Source organism: Delphinus delphis, chromosome 4 (assembly GCF_949987515.2).
Source record: "Delphinus delphis chromosome 4, mDelDel1.2, whole genome shotgun sequence".
NCBI lineage: Eukaryota > Metazoa > Chordata > Mammalia > Artiodactyla > Delphinidae > Delphinus > Delphinus delphis.
The window spans coordinates 60,961,445-60,986,085 of record NC_082686.1 but is presented as its reverse complement, the minus strand read 5'-3'; the positions used below and the strand labels follow the sequence as shown (position 1 = coordinate 60,986,085).

General features: G+C 37.7%; 2 protein-coding genes across 14 annotated transcripts in view; one reads left to right on the top strand and one right to left on the bottom strand.

The window, feature by feature from the left end:
• ZBTB20 (zinc finger and BTB domain containing 20) overlaps positions 1–24,641 on the top strand; it is a 797,904-nt gene that overhangs the window by 125,229 nt on the left and 648,034 nt on the right. The window lies entirely within an intron of this gene.
• LOC132424696 (large ribosomal subunit protein uL6-like) lies at positions 504–1,298 on the bottom strand. Its single transcript, XM_060010663.1, has 2 exons — positions 1,209–1,298; positions 504–1,119 (listed from the first exon to the last, which is right to left on the bottom strand). Exons 1-2 carry the CDS (start codon positions 1,252–1,254, stop codon positions 587–589), a joined length of 579 nt encoding a protein of 192 aa, XP_059866646.1. The 5' UTR covers positions 1,255–1,298; the 3' UTR covers positions 504–586.

Genomic DNA, 24,641 nt, shown 5'->3' with positions numbered 1-24,641 from the left:
CTCTTGAGGAACTTCACTCATAGGAGTGGAATGATATATGCACACACAGATATTAATATATGTAATAATAACTTGATGGTATGCAACAGTATGCTACTGGTAAACAAAGGAAGGCACCTATTGCAGCCTGGAAATTCAGGGAAAACTTCTTGGTGTCTGTGGAGATATAGGAAATGATCCTTGAAAAATGAATAGGAGATGACTAGATGAGGGAGGGAATATCTCTTAGGTCAGAGGGAACTGCGTGAGAAAAAGCATGGAGATTATAAACATGTTGTGTGTTGGAAGCCATTATACCCAAACAAACATATATGTTACAAAGTTGGGATCATAACATATATATACTGTTTTGTAACATTTTCTTCATTTAATAGCATACACTGATCATTTTTTCAAAGATTTTTAATTATTTTCACAGGACTTTAAAAATATTGCTACATGGTATTCTGTCACATGTTGCAAATAGTTTTTTCTGAATTTATTATTTGACTTTTTTTTTTCCAAGTCAAAAGAGCTTTTATTCATTTTTAAAATATCACATATGAGCCTGGCCTCTTGCGGTTTCTGTAACTGGATCACTCAGATCTTATTCATCAGCCTGCTGAACTGTTCCTTTTTTAGAAACATAGATACCATCCAAAATTTTTCTGATATCCTTGTTTTTTACTGTTGTGGCTTGCTGAATCAAAGCAGCTGAATTTGACACAAGTTCAATGTCATTTCCTTCAAGCATCAACTCATCTTTCTGGGCTTGAGATACTGAACAAGCAACACCTGGCCTCATCCGAACCCTGCGGATGTATTTTTCACCCCAAAAAATTCGGATTTCAACAAGAGAACCATTCTCCTGAATAACAACGTTGATGGGGAAGTGAGCATACACAGACCTCATCTTGTAACGGAAGCCCAGTGTAACACCCTTGATCATGTTCTGTACATGACTACAGATAGTGCGAACAGTGGCCAGTTCCTTCCTATTCCCCCACCATTTGTCAACCCGGAGCCTCTTCTTTTTCTTCCCAAGGATACTGAGTTCTACATTTATGTGATTAAAGTCCCTCCGCAGGGTGCCTCTGGGGCCCTTCACAATAACTGTGCGTCCCTTCAGAGTAATGTCTACTAGGAGAGAACGTATTCGTGAGGTCTCGGAACAAGGTATAGAGCGTGTAGTAAAGATGTAAGAAAAATGCAAGCACCAAGTCTCGTACCATTTTCTGGAATGTCGACAGTCTGATTGCTGAGAATGTTCTTCATTCTCGCAGTAGATGCGGCAAAGAGCTATTATTTGACTTTTAATGTTGTTTGTTTTTGCTATATAGAACTTTTCATTTTTTATACGTTCAAATCTACTATTTTTTAAAAAACCTGCTATATTTTCCTAATGGCTTCTGCCTTCGCTCTTATGCTTAGAAAGACCTCTCCCACTTAGATTAAAAATCTTCCTATATTTGCTTCTAGTTCTTTTATGGTTTCATTGTTTACATATAACTCTTTAAACCATCTGGAATTTTATTTTGATATACAGTGTGAGATAGGCTCTAAATTTACTCTGTTCTAAATATTTAACCAGTTGTCCCAGCACCATCAATTGAAAAATCTATGTTTTCCCCGTTGATTTGAAATGCATTATTTATCATATGCTAAATACTTAATTTACAAATGGGTTTGTTTCATGCCTTTCTATTCCATTTCCAGCCTTTCTATTTTTTCTCTTCAGTTCTTTCAGTTTCTGTATTCTTTACTTGGACTATGCTATTTTAACAATTGTGGCTTTTACAATTACAGTTTAAACCTGTTAATGAGAGTCCCCTTTTATTATTTTTTCATTTTATAAAATTATTGACTATTTTCATCCAGTAATTTCTTCCATAATAACTTTAGAATAACTTAATCATGGTCCCTGCCCCCCACTCCCCTACACCTCCTGCCCAACTTTCAATTTCATTGGACTTCTAATAGGGGTTGCACTACATTTATGAGCCTTTTGGGGAGAAATGACATATAGGTTTATTAGGTCGAAAAACTAGAATTGAAACTTTAGTTAAAGGGTCCATTTTAGTTATAGTGACTATACATTACACCTGTAAAGAAATGCCTGTGTTTGACAACAGGTGTTTTTTGTTGTTATTGTTTTGGTTTGGGGATTTTTTTTTTTTTGCTCTTGTTATTTTTGCTTTTTATTTTCTATATTTTTCTTTTTATAAACCCACATGTGTTTTTCACATTGAAAAATAAATTCTTTAAATTTTTTTGTTTACCTAATCAATGAACAGAAGTGAGAAAAGAAGGGAGAGATTTTGCTAAAGGGAGGCACAGGTCAAGGGGATTTGCATTAGGATGAAGGTGATTTACATGTTCTGAAAAATAAGGAGCCAGTAAAGAAGACACTGAAGATAAGGGGAGAGAAGTGATAATTGATAGAGCAAAGTCTCAGAGATTTTAGGAGGGTATAAAAATCAAGTATACAAGTGGAGGGATTGACCTCAAGTAGAAGGATAATCATAGTGGATTGGAAGATAAATAAATGAAAATACAACATGCATTGAGTCTATCTCATTGTCACAATAACTCTGTGATTAGGTATTATTGTTCTACGGATGAGGAAATTGAGTTCTAAAGATACTAGGTGAAGAACAATTAACTTTCAGAAAACTTTGGTGAGATGAGATCTGAGATTCGTACAATTGAAGTGAGACATTTATATATTAATGATGAAATGATTTCAGACTACCAGGAGTTATTTGGGATAGATTGTCAGTAAGCATAGTACAGTGAACAGCAGAAAGTGGATGAGGGAGAATCGTCATAAATAGTCCTAGTGAGAATGGACCTTATTTAACTTACTTCAATTTTCTCCATTTTAAAATATCTTGCCTTGACCCCCAAACTAAACATTAGTTATTTCTTAAGCTTCCCATTGAAGCTTGAAATCTGTAAAAATACTCATTCCTGTGTCTTCCATGTCTCTCATTAAATGTCTCTGGATATTGAGATATATCCCTGACTTTGTAACATTCCTTTACATCAGTGTGTTTTTCTGTTTATACAGTCTTCAATCTATCCACTTAAATTTATTATGCCAATTACTTTGGGTTAGGCATTGTTAACATTGGTGACACAAATATAGAAGAGGTTTCAACTATTAATGCAGACTCCTTCATTATGATATTGCAGAATCTGTAAAATTTCATGTCATAGGAGAATCGGGAAATATTTATGCAAAATATTCACATAGGTATCAAGCCTGGGAGCAAACACAGAACTTATTCTGATTTAAACCCTTCATTTTACAGGGGAGAAAACCTAAGTTCACAGATATTAAATTATTTTTTCCTATAAGAATTACATTAAATAATCTGTGTTTTCCTCAATAGGTACAATTTTGATTATGAGATTCAATGAATCATTTTTTTGATATATTTAAATATGTCTGATTTTATTTTACTCCTATTATTGTGAGAATCATGCATTTCCAATTAAAAAACAGTCCTGTGCTAAATTTTGTATCTGAAGTAAACCTTCATAATAACATCAAACAATAAGGCAAACTTTTATAATTTTAAATCAATATAGTCCCTTTTAGTAACAGTAGCTACGAACAGTAACTACTACTACTAGCAATCGTAATTAGATATAATTGTATTTCCTAAGTGAATAAATATGCAGCATGCTGTTTGTTTAAAAATAATAATGTCAAGGCATATAAAGGCACGTTTTATGTGGAATTTTTAACCCCTTGCTGTTGTGATTGAAGTGTATGAGGAGGTTCTTCTTAAAATTTCTTTCAAAACAGCTAACTATACAGTTAAAATTCCCGGCATTAGCAACCAGTTCCTTTCAAATAGAATGACTTACTAATACGCAAAAGAGATGTGATGTACATGCTTTACTCTTTTAATATCCAGTGTGACTTAATTTGTGAGACTGTTTTCCCAAGACACCTATCACGAGGTATGTCTTGAGGGGAAAGATGGGATTAACCAATAGGTAAGTTTTTTTTTTTTTTTAACATCTTTTTTGGAGTATAATTGCTTGAAAATGGTGTGTTAGTTTCTCCTTTATAGCAAAGTGAATCAGTATACATATACATATATCCCCATATCTCTTCCCTCTTGCATCCCCCTCCCTCCACCCTCCCTATCCCACCCCTCTAGGTGGTCACAAAGCACAGAGCTGATCTCCCTGTGCTATGCACCTGCTTCCCACTAGCTATCTATTTTACGTTTGGTAGTGTATATATGTCCATGCCACTCTCTCACTTTGTCCCAGCTTACCTTTCCCCTCTCCATATCCTCAAGTCCATTCTCTAGTAGGTCTGCGTCTTTATTCCCGTCTTGCCCCTAGGTTCTTCATGAACATTTATTTTTAGATTCCATATATATGTGTTAGTATATGGTATTTGTTTTTCTCTTTCTGACTTACTTCACTCTCTATGACAGACTCTAGGTCCATCCACCTCACTACAAATAACTCAATTTCGTTTCTTTGTATATATGTGCCACATCTTTTTTATCCATTCAACTGTCGATGGACACCTAGGTTGGTTCCATGTCCTGCCTATTGTAAACAGAGCTGCAATGAACATTGTGGTACATGACTCTTTTTGAATTATGGTTTTTGCAGGGTATATGCCCAGTAGTGAGATTGCTGGGTCAAATGGTAGTTCTATTTTTAGTTTTTTAAGGAAACTCCATACTGTTCTCCATAGTGGCTGTAGCAATTTACATTCCCACCAACAGAGGGTTCCCTTTTCTCCACACCCTCTCCAGCATTTATTCTTTGTAGATTTTTTGATGATGACCATTCTGACCAGTGTGAGATGATATCACATTGTAGTTTTGATTTGCATTTTTCTAATGATTAATGATGTTGAGCATTCTTTCATGTGTTTGTTGGCCATCTGTATGTCTTCTTTGGAGAAATGTCTATTTAGGTCTTCTGCCCATTTTTGGATTGGATTGTTTGTTCTTTTGATATTGAGCAGCATGAGCTGCTTGTAAATTTTGGAGATTAATCTTTTGTCAGTTGCTTCATTGGCAAATATTTTCTCCCATTCTGAGGGTTGTCTTTTCGTCTTGTTTATGTTTTCCTTTGCTCTGCAAAAGGTTTTAAGTTTCATTAGGTCCCATTTGTTTATTTTTGTTTTTATTTCCATTTCTCTAGGAGGTGGGTCAAAAAGGATCTTGCTGTGATTTATGTCCTGGAGTGTTCTGCCTATGTTTTCCTCTAAGAGTTTAATAGTGTCTGACCTTACAGTTAGGTCTTTAATCCATTTTGAGCTTATTTTTGTATATGGTGTTAGGGAGTGTTCTAATTTCATACTTTTACATGTACCTGTCCAGTTTTCCCAGCATGACTTATTGAAGAGCTATCTTTTCTCCATTGTATATTCTTGCCTCCTTTATCAAATATAAGGTGACCATATGTGCATGGGTTTATCTCTGGGCTTTCTATCCTGTTCCATTGATCTATCTTTCTGTTTTGGTGCCAGTACCATACTGTCTTGATTACTGTAGCTTTGTAGTATAGTCTGAAACCAGGGAGCCTGATTCCTCCAGCTCCATTTTTCTTTCTCAAGATTGCTTTGGCTATTTGGTGTCTTTTGTGTTTCCATACAAATTGTGAAATTTTTTGTTCTAGTTCTGTGAAAAATGCCAGTGGTAGTTTGATAGGGATTGCATTGAATTTGTAGATTGCTCTGGGTAGTAGAGTCATTTTCACAATGTTGATTCTTCCAATCCAAGAACATGGTATATTTAGCCATCTATTTGTACCATCTTTAATTTCTTTCATCAGTTTCTTATAATTTTCTGCATAAGGGTCTTTTGTCTCCTTGGGTAGGTTTATTCCTAGATATTGTATTCTTTTTGTTGCAGTGGTAAATGGCAGTGTTTTCTTAATTTCACTTTCAGATTTTTCATCATTAGTTTATAGGAATGCAAGAGATTTCTGTGCATTCATTTTGTATCCTGCTACTTTACCAAATTCATTGATTAGCTCTAGGAGTTTTATGGTAGCATCTTAAGATTCTCTATGTATAGTATCATGTCATCTGCAAACAGTGACAGCTTTACTTCTTCTTTTCCAATTTGGACTCCTTTTATTTATTTTTTCTTTTCTGATTGCTGTGGCTAAAACTTCCGAAACTATGTTGAATAATAGTGGTGAGAGTGGACAACCTTTTCTCGTTCCTGATCTTAGTGGAAATGGTTTCAGTTTTTCACCATTGAGGATGATGTTGGCTGTGGGTTTATGATATATGGCCTTTATTATGTTGAGGTAAGTTCCCTGTATGCCTACTTTCTGGAGGGTTTATATCATAAATGGGTGTTGAATTTTGTTGTAAGCTTTCTCTGCATCTATTAGGATGATCATATGGTTTTCCTCCTTCCATTTGTTAATATGGTGTATCAATTGATTGATTTGCGTATATTAAAGAATGCTTGCATTCCTGGGATAAACCCTACTTTATCATGGTGTATGATCCTTTTAATGTGCTGTTGGATTCTGTTTGCTAGTATTTTGTTGAGGATATTTGCATCTATATTCATCAGTGATATTGGCCTGTAGTTTTCTTTCTTTGTGACGTCTTTGTCTGGTTTTGGTGTCAGGGTGATGGTGGCCTCGTAGAATGTGTTTGGGAGTGTTCCTCCCTCTGCTGTATTCTGGAAGATTTTGAGAAGGATAGGTGTTAGCTCTTCTCTGAGTGTTTGATAGAATTCGCCTGTGAAGCCATCTGGTCCTGGGCTTTTGTTTGTTGGAAGATTTTTAATCACAGTCTCAATTTCAATGCTTGGGATTGCTTTGTTTATATTTTCTGTTTCTTCCTGGTTCAGTTTTGGAAGGTTGTGCATTTCTAAGAATTTGTCCACTTCTTCCAGGTTGTCCATTTTATTGGCATAGAGTTGCTTGTGGTAATCTCTTATGATCCTTTGTATTTCTGCCATGTCAGTTGTTACTTCTCCTGTTTCATTTGTAATTCTATTGATTTGAGTCTTCTCCCTTTTTTTCTTGATGAGTCTGGCTAATGCTTTATCTATTTTGTTTATCTGCTCAAAGAACCAGCTTTTAGTTTTATTGATGTTTGCTATAGTTTCCTTCATTTCTTTTTCATTTTTTTCTAACCTGATCTTTATGATTTCTTTCCTTCTGCTAACTTTGGTGTTTTTTTTGTTCTTCTTTCTCTAATTAGTTTACGTGTAAGGTTACGTTGTTTATTTGAGATGTTTCTTGTTTCTTCATGTAGGACTGTATTGCTATACACTCCCTCTTAGAACTGCTTTGGCTGCATCCCATAGGTTTTGAGTCTTTGTGTTTTCATTGTCATTTGTTTCTAGGTATTATTTGATTTCCTCTTTGATTTCTTTTTTTTTTTTTTTTTTTTTTTTTGCGGTACGTGGGCTAAGAACTGCTGTGGCCTCTCCCGTTGTGGAGCACCAGCTCCGGACGTGCAGGCTCAGCGGCCATGGCTCACGGGGCCAGCTGCTCCATGGCATGTGGGATCTTCCCAGACCGGGACACGAACCCGTGTCCCCTGCATCGGCAGGCGGACTCTCAACCACTGCACCACCAGGGAAGTCCCTCTTTGATTTCTTCAGTGATCTCTTGGTTATCAAGTAGTGTATTGTTTAGCTTCCAAGTGTTTGTATTTTTTACAGTTTTTTTTCCTGTAATTGATACCTAGTCCATAGCGTTGTGGTCGGAAAAGATACTTGATACGATTTCAATTTTCTTAAATTTACCAAGGCTTGATTTGTGATCCAGGATATGATCTGTCCTGGGGAATGTTCCATGAGCACTTGAGAAGAAAGTGTATTCTTTTGTTTTTGGATGGAATGTCTTATAATAAATCCATCTTGTTTAATGTATCATTTAAAGCTGGTGTTTCCTTATGTATTTACATTTTGGATGATCTGTCCATTGGTAAAAGTGGAGTGTTAAAGTCCCCTACTATGATTATGTTACTGTCGATTTTTCCTTTTATGGCTGTTCGTATTTGCCTTATGTATTGAGGTGCTACTATGTTGGGTGCATAAGTATTTGCAACTGTTATATCTTCTTCTTGGATTGATCCCTTGTTCATTATGTAGTGTCCTTCTTTGTCTCTTGTAATAGTCTTTGTTTTAAAGTCTATTTTGTCTGATATGAGAATTGCTACTCTAGCTTTCTTTTGATTTCCATTTGAATGGAATATATTTTTCCATCCCCTCACTTTCAATCTATATGTGTCCCTAGGTCTGAAGTGGGTCTCTTGTAGATAGCATATATACGGGTCTTAGTTTTGTATCCAGCCAGCCAGTCTATGTCTTTTGGTTGGAGTATTTAATCCATTTACTTTTAAGGTAATTATTGATATGTATGTCCCTATTACCATTTTCTTAATTGGTTTTGGTTTGTTATTGTAGGTCTTTTCCTTCTTTTGTGTTTCCTGTCTAGAGGCTCCTTTAGCATTTGTTGTGAAGCTGGTTTGGTGGTGCTGAATTCTCTTAGCTTTTGCTTGTCTGTAAAGGTTTTAATTTCTCCATCAAATCTGAATGAGATCCTTGCTGGGTAGAGTAATCTTGGTTGTAAGTTTTTCCCCTTCATCACTTTAAATATGTCCTGCCACTCCCTTCTGGCTAGCAGAGTTTCTGCTGAAAGATCAACTGTTAACCTTATTGGGATTCCCTTGTATATTATTTGTTGTTTTTCCCGTGCTGCTTTTAATGTTTTTTCTTTGTATTTAATTTTTGATAGTTTGATTAATATGTGTTTTGGCGTGTTTCTCCTTGCATTTATCCTGTATGGGACTCTCTGTGCTTCCTGGACTTGATTAACTATATCCTTTCCCATATTAGGGAATTTTTCAACTATAATCTCTTCAAATATTTTCTCAGTTCCTTTCTTCTTCTTCTGGGACCCCTATAATTCGAATGTTGATCCATTTAATGTTGTCCCAGAAGTCTCTGAGACTGTCTTCAATTCTTTTCATTTTTTTTCTTTATTCTGCTCTGCAGTTGTTATTTCCACTATTTTATCTTCCAGGTTGCCTATCCGTTCTTCTGACTCAGTTATTGTGCTATTGATCCATTCTAGAGAATATTTAATTTCTTTTATTGTGTTGTTCATCACTGTTTGTTTGCTGTTTAGTTCTTCTAGGTCCTTGTTAAACGTTTCTTCTATTTTCTCCATTGTATTTCCAAGATTTTGTATCATCTTTACTATCATTATTCTGAATTCTTTTTCATGTAGAATGCCTGTTTCCTCTTCATGTGTTAGTTCTGGTGGGTTTTTACCTTGGTCCTTCATCTGCTGTGTGTTTCTCTGTCTTCTCATTTTGCTTAACTTACTGTGTTTGGGGTCTCCTTTTCGCAGGCTACAGGTTCATAGTTCCCGTTGTTTTTGGTGTCTGTCCCCAGTGGCTAAGGTTGGTTCAGTGAGTTGTGTAGGCCTCCCAGTGGAGGGGACTATTGCCTGTGTTCTGGTGGATGAGGCTGGATCTTGTCTTTCTGGTGGGCAGGTCCACATCTGGTGGTGTGTTTTGGTGTATCTGTGGCCTTATTATGATTTTAGGCAGCCTTTCTGCTAATGGGTGTGGTTGTGTTCCTGTCTTTCTAGTTGTTTGGCATAGGGTGTCCAGCACTGTAGCTTGCTGGTTGTTGAGTAGAGCTGGGTCTTGGCATTGAGATGGAGATCTGTGTGGGATTTTCATCATTTGATATTAACGTGGAACTGGGAGGTCTCTTGTGTACCAATGTCCTGAACTTGGCTCTCCCACCTCAGAGGCACAGCCCTGATGCCTGGCTGGAGCACCAAGAGCCTGTTAACCACACGGCTCAGAATAAAAGGGAGAAAAAAAAGAGAGAAAGAAAGAGGAAGATAAAATAAATAAAATAAAATAAAGTTATTAAAATAAAAATAAGAAATAATTATTAAAAACAATTTTTTAAAGTATTAAAAGAAAATAAAAGAAAGAAGAGAGCAACCAAACCAAAAAACAAATCCACCAATGATAACAAGTGTTAAAGACTATACAAAAAAACAAAAAAATACCAGAGATACAGAACCTTAGGATAAATGGTAAAAGCAAAGCTGTACAGACAAAATCACACACAGATGCATACACATAGACACTCACAAACAGCGGAAAAGGAAAAAAAAAAAATATATATATATATATATATCATTGCTCCCAAAGTCCACCGCCTCAATTTTGGGCTGATTTATTGTCTCTTCATGTATTCCAAAGATGCAGCGTACATCAAGTTGATTGTGGGGTTTTAATCCACTGCTCCTGAGGCAGCTGGGAGAGATTTCCCTTTCTCTTCTTTGTTTGCACAGCTCCTGGGGTTCAGCTTTGGATGTGGCCCCATCTCTGCATGTACGTCGCCTGAGGGCATATGTTCTTCGCTCAGACAGGATGGTGTTAAAGGAGCAGCTGATTCGGGGGCTGTGGCTCACTCAGGCCAGGGAGAGGGAGGGGTACGGATGCAGGGCGAGCCTTCAGCGGCAGAGGCCAGCGTGACATTGCAACAGCCTGAGGCGCGCCGTGTGTTCTCCCGGGGAAGTTGTCACTGGATCACGGGACCCTGGCAGTGGCAGGCTGCACAGGCTCCCAGGAGGGGAGGTGTGGAAAGTGACCTGTGCTCGCACACAGGCTTCTTGGTGGCTGCAGCAGCAGCCTTAGCATCTCATGCCCATCTCTGGGGTCTGCGCTGATAGCCACAGCTCGCGCCCGTCTCTGGCACTCCTTTAAGTGGCACTTTTAATCCCCTTTCCTCGTGCACTAGGAAATAGGGGCCAGAGAAAGTCTCTTGCCTCTTTGGCATCTCCAGACTTTTTCCCAGACTCCCTCCCGGCTAGCTGTGGTGCACCAGCCCCTTCAGGCTGTGTTCAAGCAGCCAACCCCAGTCCTCTCCCTGGGATCTGACCTCCGAAGCAAAGCCAGAGCCTCAGCTCCCAGCCCCCACCCTTCCCGGGGGGTGAGCAGACAAGCCTCTCGGGCTGGTGAGTGCTGGTTGGCACCAATCCTCTGTGCGGGAATCTCTCCACTTTGCCCTCCGCACCCCTGTTGCTGCGCTCTCCTCCGTGGCTCCGAAGCTTCACCCCTGCGCCACCCACAGTCTCCACCCGCGAATGGGCTTCGTATTGCGTGGAAACCTTTCCTCCTTCACAGTTCCCTCCCACTGGTGCTGGTTCCGTCCCTATTCTTTTGTCTCTGTTTTTTCTTTTTTCTTTTGCCCTACCCAGGTACGTGGGGAGGTTCTTGCCTTTTGGGAGGTCTGAGGTCTTCTGCCAACGTTCAGTCAGTGTTCTCTAGGAGTTGTTCCACGTGTAGATGTATTTATGATGTATATGTGGGGAGGAAGGTGATCTCCACATCTTACTATTCTGCCATCTTGAAGCTCCTCCCCAATAGGTAAGTTTTAATGAGGAGGAGAGGTAGATTCCAAGTACAGGGAAAATCTAAGGGACAAAGTAGAGGAGTCTAAGTAGCCGTATGTGTAATGAGGATTGCAATCTGTTCTTACTTCCATTAAGGGCCTTATCAAATTATATTGCAGTTACATTCCTGCCTCTCCACCTAGGGTGTAAACTTTTCCATGTCAGAGAAGACATATTTCATGTCTTTGTCAATAGCATCTACTGTAGTTCCTGGCAAATAATTAGGGTTCAGTAAATATTTATTGAATAACTAAAGGAAAAAAGGAGAATCTAGGAGATCAGGTTTATCACAAGGAAGAAAAAGAGAGAATCTGAAGACAAACACTATCAGGTACTTTTTTTTGCCTTGACCAACTTTGCGTTATGCCAACAGGAGATCTCTGATTTAGTCTTGCAAGAAGTGGACAACTATAGAAGTTTTTTTGTGTACTACAAATTAGGCTGTGTAGCATAGTTGGGAAATAGGATGTAGATAACAAATATAAATGACTAGTTCTCTTAAAAATAATTTAATAAAATACGTTTATCTCTAAATTAGTAGTCTTTTAGTATTTGATTCAGAAAGGAGATATAACTTGGAATCATCATTAAAATCCTAACTGAGCTTGCATGATTGAATTAGCAGTGCTTGGAAGTATTGTTTAGTAATGTTCTGAAAGGAAAGAAAATTTGCTTTATTTTAGCACTATTCCCACCACCTCCCCCAACCAAGTCCATCAGCAGTGTAATATAAATTAGGAAAGAGAGAGAGAAAAAGGAGAAAGGGGAAAAAACTGTAAAGTTTGGAGATAGTACAAAGAAATGAAGTGGAAGAGAAGAAAAATTAAAAAGGAAAGAAAGAAGTACAAAGAGAAAGGAATTGTTGAAAACTTCATATTGTAAGTTTATCCAGTTTTGGGTTAGTCCTGAACAGAGTGTGGAGGGCTGTCTCTATATCCAGCGTTACCATGGTTGAAATGACTGAAACAATGCCTTGCCTATAATTTTCTGTATATACAGGACTGAACACTCTATTATACGGAATTATTCTGTGATCAGGCGCCTTATTCTTTTTCTCCCTCCTTCCTTCCTCTCCCTCCCTCCCTCCATCCCTTCCTCCCTTGTTTCCTTCCTTATGTTTTTTCCCTTTTTTTTCTCTTTTCTTTTCAGGAAGCAGGGTATATAGATTTTATTAGAGGATAGCTATTTGGAGATTTAGACTGCAAGATTTGACACCAACTCTTTGAAATGAGTTTCTGTGTAGTGCAATAAGCCCTAGGGTTTGTGCCTTTTTCTTTCCTTCTTTCTTTCTTTTTTTTTTTTTTTTTTTTTTTTTGGTTTTATACATGAACAAAGGAAAGAGAAAACACAAGAGGGTCTTTCATTTGCCATAGTCCACTTCCTTGGGTGCCATTTCTTTCTTCGTTCAGAGATGAAGATTCTGTGTATTCTTCTCACACTGAACACTACCAGTTTTTCTTTTGTTCTATTTTAAAGGGTATAATATTTCTTGAACTGAGGGACACATTTATATTATAATTTTAAAGGGAGATTTTTATTTATTTATCATTTTCATGGAAGATTTCTCTAAAATTTTGACAAGAGATATTTAATATTTGGTCACATTTATCTGTCTTCATTTTAAGGGTCTCCATGGCACTGAAATTTCTGTTTAAAGAATTTGAAGAGTGTTCAATTATATAGAGCCCATGGAATATGTTTACTTATCCCTATTCTGTTATGTCATTTATTTCTTTCTCAATGTTAAACAGGGTTGCTAAAAACCTGTGTGTGTGTATGCTTGTGTGTGTGTGTGTGTGTGTTTTAATGGAGGAAAAGTAGAGACAGAGGGAAATTGAGCAGTTACTGCATTCCAGCCAATAGGCCCATTTCTAGGGAGAGGGATTTTATTCCAAAGAATTTGTTTTTAATTCTTCACTTTTATATTAATAGGTTTTTAAAATATTTGTTACAATGTGATTGAAACTAATTTAAATATAAATTTTCACCTTTTTGATTTATTTTCTGTTGTAATCAATTGGGCATTGGATTAATATCTGTGTAACTTTTGTATAACCCCAAATATTTTATAAATCAAAAATCTAAACATTTTCCTTTGTTACCTCAGAAATTATATACATTTGAAAGACAAACGGTTCATATCATACTGGATTTTAGTTGCTTATCACTAGTATGAACTTGGAATGAATATTATTTTTAAATAAGTATTCTTAAAGAACTGAGATTTATTGCAACTTTCCTTATACCGGGTACTTATATCTTGTCTCACATAATGCTCTGAACATCTCTTTGCATTCTATAAACTTGCTTCTGTAAACTCAGGTTTATAGAAGATGAAATTGAGGCCCAAAGAGAGTAGGTAAGGACTAAGGTGATTCAGGTCCTAATTACAAATCTCTATCCATTTCTCTCCATTTCCACTGCTGCCTTCTTAGTAGAGGTTACCATGATCTTTATCATGGACCACTGGATTAGTCCCCTAACTGGTCTTCTCACTAACTGCCTTGCTGCTTGCAATCCGTTCTGCATGAGAAACAGGTTTATTCTTGGATTACGTCCAAGAAGTATGCTTCAGTGACTTCCCATTTCACTTAGAGTAAAATTCTGTAAGGTCTATCTCTCCATTTCTCTTTAACCTCATCTCAAAAGTACTCTCATTATAACTTAAAACATTCTAGCCACATTGATGTCATTTTTGTTCCTAGACAATGTCAGATGCTTTTCTTCTTTGGAGCATTCATACATACTGTTACCTGCCCTGGCTTTCTGCATCTTTGGATGCCTCTCATCCTAAGATACCACTTTTTTAAATAGTCACCCTTCCCCCTTGCCTGGATCTCTGTTATTTATTGTCAGAGGACCTTCTTAATTTGTAATTAACTATTTTGTTTGTTTACCGTATATCCTCCCCTCTCCTCATAGTACACTGAAATCTCTATGAGGACAGAAATTTTCTATTTTATTTGTTGCTCTTGTACAGTGTCCAGCACTGTAGGCACTCCGTAAATATTTGCTAGAAGAATATATAACTAAATAAATATATACATACATACATACATATACATACATACATTCTCCACTCTAATGTGTTTTCATGTTAATTAAATGTAGTCATAAAATGTATCCCTTTGGTAATGTATATTTTATTCTTTACTTCTTTGGGTATTTTTGTTGTACTTTAGCAAAGTTTGGAATATGTAAAATGATGGCACTTCTTTTATTTCCTTTGAATATTATTCCTTGCTCAGAACATGTTATCTTCCTGCTTGGCCAACCCAAAATATATTGTGGCTTTATGTTTTAGCAAAATATCTAAAAGAACCATAAATTATAGTGTCATTAGCTGAAGGACACCTTAAACCCCGTCTATTCCCATTACCTCTTTGGAGCCTGAGCCTCCTCTGCAGATGCTCCAGCAAGTGGTCCTGGAGACAGTGCTTGGACATCACCAGGCTCAAGGAACTAAGTACCTTTTAAGACAACCCATCTAATTTTTTTTTTAAAATTTTAATTTTATTTATTTATTTTTGGCTGCATTGGGTCTTCGTTGCTGCGCGTGGGCTTTCTGTAGTTGTGGCAAGCGGGGGCTACTCCTCATTGTGGTACGTGTGCTTCTCATTGTGGTGGCTTCTCTTGTTGTGGAGCATGGGCTCTAGGTGCACGGGCTTCAGTAGTTGTGGCATACGGACTCAGTAGTTGTGGCTCGTGGGCTCTAGAGCACAGGCTCAGTAGATGTGGCTCACGGGCTTAGTTGCTCCATGGCATGTGGGATCTTCCTGGACCAGGGCTCAAACCCATGTCCCCTGATTGGCAGGTGTACTGTTAACCACTGTGCCACCAGGGAAGTCCAACCCATCTAATTTTTAATCTGTTTTAATAGACTGACATTTATGTTTAGAGTTTTAGGCATTAATATATTCCAAGTTTCTCCTATTAAATTTTCACTGTTTATGCCCTTATATTAATTTGATTTTTTTCAGTTTGACCTAATTTTGTTATTTCTTTTTTATTTAAAAACTCAATTAAGGCAATATTTTTCCTGAATTAGTAATTTTTTTGGGGGGGGGGCGCTCAGACTTTTAGCTTGTTAGTAAACTTAATGAGGAGAGTCAGAGTATTTGAAAATTTCCTACAAAATAGTTCCATCTATATTTGTTTCCATTTCTCATTGTGCCAGATCAGTCAGTCACTGTATTCAGATCATAATCAGTGTAATGTTTCAAGTAAAATTCTGAACTAAATGTATTTTCTTCTTGATTCCTCTGGAAAACACATTAATTTTATTGAGAAAATCGAGTAAAATGTAATTTATGACTGCAACTTCTTAAGATATTTCTCTAATATGTTTCATTATTTAATTTCCCAAATAATGCCTACTAATTTTGAATAATGTAGGGATACCATTTTCTGAAATTAAGAAAAAAAAGATAGAAATGGAAAAGAAGAGAAAATCAGAGTATTTTAAATAAAGTGTACTATGTGTGTTCTGAATGCCATCACACTTTCAACGCCCAGGACTTTGCTAACTCACAATTATCTGTTGAGTAAATACTTATTCAAAACTTGCTATGTGTTCTACTGCTAATCCCGTTTTCTCAGCTGTATACTGAACCTTTTTTTCTTAGCATATAAACTTGTGCAAGCATCTTCCATCAAATATACACAAAAAGTAAGCAAACAACAACAAAAAGAAAGAAAATCCTTTTTTAAAAGATTTGCTGTTACCATCTTCTTCTCTCTCATTTCTATTCAAACCTTCAGGAAGGAATTTTTAATTCTTCACTTCTCATTCTCTCTACAGTCCACTGAAAACTGACTTCTGTCCTTAGACTGTAATTTAAATTATTCCCACCAAGACAAAAAGTCATAAAAAAGTCAAATTCAATAGAATATATTCAGTCTTGACCTTACTTTGTACCTCGGATGTTTTTAACATTTTTGACGGCTCCTTTCTTTTGAAACTTCGTCTTCCCATTGGTTTCACAATACATTTTGATTTTTCTCCTGGCCCTCTCTGGCCTCTCTTAAGTTTCCTTTGTAGGCTTCTTCTTCTTCCTGTCCCTGTATGTTTCTTCCTCCTCCTCCCCTCCCCCTCTCTTCCTTCTCCTTCTCCTTTTTTCTCTCCTTTTTCTTCTTTCTCATCGTCCTTCTCTTCCTCCTCTTTCTTCTCTTCTTCTCCCTTTCCCTTATCTCCTTTGCCTTCTACTCCGTCTTCTTCTCCCTTCTCCTCCTCCTTCTCTTTCTTCTTCCTTCTCTTGCCCTCACATCACACCTCTTCTTCTTTAGGTGATTATATTCACATCTTTTGTTTCACTCATCATCTTTATTTTGATGACACTCAGATCTCAGCACATATCTTAGCGCTTCCATCTCTCTCCAAACTTATACATACAGCTGGCCACTGGGTATCTTCAACTGAGACCTCCATAGGCACTTCAAACTTAACATGGCTCAAACTACAAATTTTATCTTCACTCTAAAATGTGATAATTCTTCTCTCCTTCCCATATCTTTGAATTTCAGTATCATCCACCAAGATGTCTTGGAAAAACCTTTATTCCCCTACAGTTTCCCTGTAGATCTGTTATGCTGGGTTTAAAGCCAGGGCTAGGAGAGAATGTATGTTTCTATTAGAGGAAATTTATCATCAATACCTCACCAATATTGGAAAAATAACTATGACAATGTTCCTGATGATGAGTACGTAAAATAAAAAGAAAAACTTCTTTTTAAGTTACAGTGAACATTTGAGAGGTGGAACGGTCCTTGAACATTCTAAAAATCCCAAATATTGATCTTATATGTGAAGAAACAATCCTAGAAAGGGGAGATGAATATCTAATATAAAGACAAGTTAATGAGCGAGCATGGATTAAAATGGAGTCACTTCAGTAATGTTTGTATCTCTTTGTTATTAGAAACAACTGATTTTCCTCTTTGTCCCCAGTGTATGTGATGGCAAACTTTTTTTTGGTAGGGGATAAACCAGGGTGTAAGAGTATAGGAGACAGTGGAATTTACTATAAATTTAAAAATTTAAGAGTTATTTCTAAGTTGCCCTCCAAAAAATTTACTCCCCCATGCACTATGTGTGATATCTTTTTCTTATATGGTCACCAACCCTGAATATTATCCAATTTTAAGAAGTTTGTCAACCTGATAGGGGAAAATGGTATGTGTGTATTGTAAGGTTGAACATCTTTTCCTATGTTTCTTGGATATTTATATATTTTTTCCTTAAAACATGTTTCAATTTCCTTTGACCATTTTTCTACTGAGTTATTTGCATTTTTCTTCTTGACTTTTTTTGTTTGTTACTTGGATTAGGTTTTCTTCTGGAATGCATTCTTCAGATATATGTTTTCATGCTACATAATTTTTCCTGTACTATTTTTATGTAATTGTTTCATTTAATAGGAAATGTACAAATTACTGTATAGCCCTTAATCTCTATGCTTGAAAACTATGTGAGTAAAAACTCCTTGGTTTTCTTCCCACCCCACCTGAATCTGAACTTAATGACTTATCTTCTGAGCTTTTTTTTGAGAACTAAAATTTTACTTTAACAGCCAGTCAGTCCAGGTGCATATATTCTCCTATTTACCAGTTCTCCCCACCATACTTCTCATCCTTTTTCAGGCAGTGAGGACAAATCAGGTAAAAATTGTTGGGTTTTGCTATTACAACATTAGACTATGTCTTAGCTTGGGCTGCTATAAATGGAGTAGCTTATCAACAAGAAAATTTAGAGGCTGGAAGTCTGAAATCATGGTGTCAGGATGCTCAGGTTCTGGTGAGAACTGTCTTCCAGGTTGCAAGCAGCTCACTTCACATTGTATCCTCACAGGGAGTGGGGGAAGACCTACCTAGCTCACTGGCCTCATCCCATTCATGAGGACTCCATCCTCATGACCCAGTTACCTTCCAAGTCTCCCCCCTCACATTCTAATATCACCATAGTGGGGATTAAGATTTCAACATATGAATTTGGGGGAGACACAGACATTCAGTCCATGATAGTCTAGAATTGGCAACTAGGGATTATGTTTGTGCCTACTGATGTGGCTTTTCCCTCCAGACTCCTCTTTCCTCCAAGGACTGTGTGTTTTTTTTTATTTTTCTCTTCTACTTTACATTGTACTAAGTGCCAATTTATTACTAAAGGTAATTAGTTTTGAGAAACTAACAAGATTTTGTCTTTTCTTTCCTACTTTCCTCCCAGTAAAGAAAAACCAAAACAGTGAGCATTGACCATTTACCTTTCCCAGCTAAGGAAGTTTGCTTAGCTTCTTAAGCAAAGCTTTCCTAAAGGAGGGCTTTCTAGTCTTTTTTTTTAATACCCCTCCTCCCATCTTAAGATTGTCACACTTCTCAGTGAATGTTTTTCTAAATTGGGGGCTATTAATGAAGTTTGTTTCAGAACTTTGTCCACTCAATTTTTAAAAAACTGTTTCTGGTGGGAGAGAATGTTGCAAATTAGGAGCTATATCAGTTGTCTCACTCTTCTTGGCTTCCACTTTTCTAAAATTATGGAAGTAAGTTGTATCCCTTCCTTCTATTAATTGTTGCTAGTAGTATTTTGTGTGTGGGGGGGATAGGTGAGAAAAGCTATCAGAAGCCTCCAAATTAAAAACATTTTTTTTTGGAAATAAGAAAGTATGTAATGTATGTGTGTGTATTCTCATTAAAAAAGTATTATGGGGCTTCCCTGGTGGTGCAGTGCTTGAGAGTCCGCCTGCTGATGCAGGGGGCGCGGGTTCGTGCCCCGGTCTGGGAAGATCCCACATGCCGCAGAGCCACTGGGCCTGTGAGCCATGGCCGCTGAGCCTGCGCGTCCTAGAGCCTGTGCTCCACAACGGGAGATGCCACGACGGTGAGAGGCCCGTGTACCGCAAAAAAAAAAAAAAAGTATTATGGAAAATCTCAAGTTTACACAAAAGAAGACAGTATGATATAATAAATCCCTAGCTTCAATATCAATAAGTGGTCAATAAACCACATCCACACTCAATTATTTTAAAGCAAATCTAAGATATCATAAAATTTTATTCATAAAAATGTCAGTATTTCAGGGCTTCCCTGGTGGCGCAGTGGTTGAGAGTCCGCCTGCTGATGCAAGGGACATGGGTTCATGCCCCGATCCGGGGAGATCCCACATGCCACAGAGTGGCTGGGCCCGTGAGCCATGGCCGCTGAGCCTGTGCATCTGGAGCCTGTGCTCTGTAACGGGAGAGGCCACAACAGTGAGAGGCCCGCATACCGCAAAAAAAAAAAAAGTCAGTATTTCAGATACAGCTTTTAAAGTTTTTTCTTGGTCCTAAAAAGAGTTTTCTAGAGAAATCCTCTCTGTACTGTTTGTTTAAATTAACACTCTGATTCATCTGTAGCCTATTTTATGACTTTGTCTAATCAGAATACCTAGGGAGGTTGCCAGGAGTTCAGAAAGGGACAGAGGCACAGATAGCCCACGTTGAGGTGGCATTCACCCACAGTCATGCATGAAGGTGGGGCACCAGCTAACGTTTTGCAGAACTCTAATGCAATATCACAACCAGAATATTGACATTGATTGGTTCAAGATGGCAAATTAGAAGTACATGAGCTCACTCCCTCTTGCGAGAGCACCGGAATCACAACTAACTGCTGAACAGTCATTAACAGGAAGACACTGGAATTCACCAGAATAGATAGCCCACATCCTAAGACAAAGGAGAAGCTGAAATGAGATGGTAGGAGGGGCAAAATCACAATAAAATCAAATCCCATAACTGCTGGTTGGGTGACTCACAAAGTGGAGAACAGTTATACAACAGAAGTCCACCCACTGGAGTGAAGGTTCTGAGCCCCACGTCAGGCTTCCCAACCTGGGGGTCTGGCAATGGAAGGAGGAATTCCTAGAGAATCAGACTTTGAAGGCTAGCGGGATTTTATTGCAGGACTTTGAAAGGACTGGAGGAGACAGAGACTCCACTCTTAGAGGGCACACACAAAGTAGTGTGCTCATCGGGAACCTGGGGAAGGAGCAGTGACCCCACAGGAGACTGAACCAGACTGACCTGCTAGGGTTGGAGGGTCTCCAGCAGAGGTGGGGGGTGGCTGTGACTCACCGTGGGGACAAGGACACTGGCAGCAGAAGTTCTGGGAAGTACTCCTTAGCATGAGCCCTCGCAGAGTCCGCCATTAGCCCCACCAAAGAGCCGGGTAGGCTCCAGTGTTGGGTCACCTCAGGCCAAACAACCAACAGGGAGGGAACAGCCCTACCCATCAGCAGACAAGCGGATTAAAGTTTTACTGAGTTCTGCCCACCAGAGCAACACCCAGCTCTAACCACCACCAGTCCCTCCCATCAAGAAACTTGCACAAGTCTCTTAGATAGCCTCATCCAGCAGAGGGCAGAGAGCAGAAGCAAGAAGAACTAAAAATCTGCAGCCTGTGGAAGGAAAACCACATTCACAGAAAGATAGAAAAAATGAAAAGGCAGAGGACTTTGCACCAGATGAAGGAACAAGATAAAGCCCCAGAAAAACAACTAAATGAAGTGGAGATAGGCAAACTTCCAGAAAAAGAATTCAGAATAATGATACAGAAGATGATCCAGGACCTTGGAAAAAGAATGGAGGCAAAGATCGAGAAGATGTAAGACATGTTTAACAAAGACCTAGAAGAATAAAAGAACGAACACCTAGAAGAATTAAAGAACAAACGAAAAAGATGAACAATGCAATAAATGAAATGAAAAATACACTAGAAGGAATCAATAGTAGAATAACTGAGGCAGAAGAACAGATAAGTGACCTGGAAGACAAAATGGAGGAATTCACTGCCACGGAACAGAATAAAGAAAAAAGAATGAAAAGAAATGAAGATAGTTTAAGACACCTGTGGGAAAACATTAAATGCAACAACATTCACATTATAGGGGTCCCAGGAGGAGAAGAGGGAGAGAAAGGGCCCGAGAAAATATTTGAACAGGTTATAGTCAAAAACTTCCCTAACACGGGAAAGGAAATAACCACCCAAATCCAGGAAGCACAGAGAGTCCCCGGCAGGTTAAACCCAAGGAGAAACATGCCAAGACAGAGTAATCAAATTGACAAAAATTAAAGACAGAGAAAAATTATTGAAAGCAACAAGGGAAAGACGACAAATAACATACAAGGGAACTACCATAAGGTTAACAGCTGATTTCTCAGCAGAAACTCTACAAGCCATAAGGGAGTGGCATGATATACTTAAAGTGATGAAAGGGAAGAACCTACAACCAAGATTACTCTACCCAGCAAGGATCTCATTCAGATTCGATAGAGAAATCAAAAGCTTTACAGACAAGCAAAAGCTAAGAGAATTCAGCACCACCAAACCAGCTCTACAACAAATGCTAAAAGAACTTCTCTAAGTGGGAAACACAAGAAAAGAAAAGGACCTACAAAAACAAACACATAACAATTAAGAAAATGGTCATAGGAACATACATATTGATAATTACCTTAAATATGAATGTATTAAATGCTCCAACCAAAAGACAGAGGCTCGCTGAATGGATGCAAAAACAGGACCCATATATATGCTGTCTACAAGAGACCCACTTCAGACCTAGGGACACATACAGACTGAAAGTGAGGGGATGGAAAAAGATATTCCATGCAAATGGAAATCGAAACAAAGCTGGAGTAGCGATACTCATATCAGATAAAATAGACTTTAAAGTAAAGAATGTTACAGGAGACAAGAAAGGACACTACATAATGATCAAGGGATCAATCCAAGAATAAGATATAACAATTATACATATATATGCAACCAACATAGGAGCACCTCAATACATAAGGCAACTGCTAACAGCTATAAAAGAGGAAATCAACAGTAACACAATAATAGTGGGGGACTTTAACACCTCACTTACACCGATGGACAGATCATCCAGACAGAAAATTAATAAGGAAACACAAGCTTTAAATGACACAATAGACCAGATAGATTTAATTAATATTTATAGGACATTCCATCCAAAACCAGCAGATTACACTTTCTTCTCAAGTGCGCACAGAACATTCTCCAGGATAGATGACATCTTGGGTCACAAATCAAGCCTTGGTAAATTTAAGAAAATTGAAATCATATCAAGCATCTTTTCCGACCACAATGTTATGAGATTAGAAATCAATTACAGGGAAAAAACGTAAAAATCACAAACACATGGAAGCTAAATAATATGTTATTAAATAACCGAGAGATCACCAAAGAAATCGAAGAGGAAATCAAAAAATACCTAGAGACACAACAAAAACACCACCACACAAAACTTATGGGATACAGCAAAAGCAGTTCTAAGAGGGAAGTTTATAGCAATACAAGCCTTTCTCAAGAAACAAGAAAAATTTCTAATAAAAAATCTAACCTTACACCTAAAGGAACTAGAGAAAGACAAACAAACAAAACCCAATGTTGGGAGGAAAGAAATAATAAAGATCAGAGCAGAAATAAATGAAATAGAAACAAAGAACAGCAAAGATCAATAACACTAAAAGCTAGTTCTTTGAGAAGATAAACAAAGTTGATAAACCTTTAGGCAGACTCATCAAGAAAAGGAGGGAGAGGACTCAAATCAATAAAATTAGAAATGAGAAGTTACAAGAGACACTGCAGAAATACAAAGCATCCTAAGAGTTTACTACCAGCAAATCTATGCCAATAAAATGGACAACCTGGAAGAAATGGACAAATTCTTAGAGAGGTATAACTTTCCAAGGCTGACCCAGGAAGAAATAGAAAATATGAACAGACCAATCAGAAGTAATGAAAATGAAACTGTGATTTAAAATCTTCCAGCAGAAAAAGTCCAGGACCAGATGGCTTCACAGGTGAATTCTATCAAACATTTAGAGAAGAGCTAACACTCATCCTTCTCAAAGTGTTCCAGAAAAGTACAGAGGAAGGAACACGCCCAAACTCATTCTATAAGGCCACCATCACCCTGATACCCACCCAGACAAAGATACTACAAAAAAAGAAAATTACAGACCAATATCACTGGTGAATATAGATGCAAAAATCCTCAACAAAATACTAGCAAACAGAATCTAACAACACATTAAAAGGATCATACGCCATGATCCAGTGGGATTTATCCCAGGGATTCAAGCATTCTTCAATATATGCAAATCAGTCAATGTGGTACACCATATTAACAAATTGAAGAAGAAAAGCCATATGATCATCTCAATAGATGCAGAAAAAGCTTTTGACAAAATTCAACACCCATTTATGATAAAAACTCTCCAGAAAGTGGGCATAGAGGAAACCTACCTCAACATAATAAAGGCCATGTATGACAAACCCACAGCAAACATCATTCTCAATGGTTGAAAACTGAAAGCATTTCCTCTAAAATCAGGAACAAGACAAGGATGTCCACTCTCGCCACTATTATTCAACATAGTTTTGGAACTCCTAGCCATGGCAATCAGAGAAGGTAAAGAAATAAAAGGAATACAAATTGGCAAAGAAGAAGTAAAGCTGTCACTGTTTGCAGATGACATGATACTATACATAGAGAATCCTAAAGACTCTACCAGAAAATTACTAGAGCTACTCTAGTAAGGACACTCTTTGACATAAATCACAGCAAGATCTTTTTTGATCCACCTCCTAGAGTAATGGAAATAAAAGCAAAAATAAACAAATGGGACCTAATGAAACTTAAAAGCTTTTGCACAGCAATGGAAACCATAAACAAGACGAAAAGGCAACCCTCAGAATGGGAGAAAATATTTGCAAATGAATCAACGGACAAAGGACTAATCTCCAAAATATATAAACAGCTCATGCAACTCAATATTAAAAAAAACAAGCCAATCCAAAAATGGGCAGAAGACCTAAATAGACATTTCTCCAAAGAAGACATGCAGATGGCCAAGAAGCACATGAAAAGCTGCTCAACATCACTAATTATTAGAGAAATGCAAATCAAAACTACAATGAGGTATCACCTCACACCAGTTAGAATGGGCATCATCAGAAAGTCTACAAACAGCAAATGCTGGAGAGAGTGTGGAGAAAAGGGAACCCTCTTGCACTGTTGGTGGGAATGTAAATTTATATAGCATTATGGAGAACAGTATGGAGTTTCCTTGCAAAACTAAAAATAGAATTACCATATGACCCAGCAATCCCACTACTGGGCATATACCCAGAGAAAACCATAATTTAAAAAGACA

Coding starts and splice junctions, on each gene's coding strand:
- LOC132424696 (XM_060010663.1), bottom strand. CDS start 1,254: ATGAAGAACATTCTCAGCAATCAGACTGTCGACATTCCAGAAAATG. Junction 1,120..1,208: donor TGTCGACATTCCAGAAAATG/GTACGAGACTTG, acceptor GTTCTCTCCTAG/TAGACATTACTCTGAAGGGA.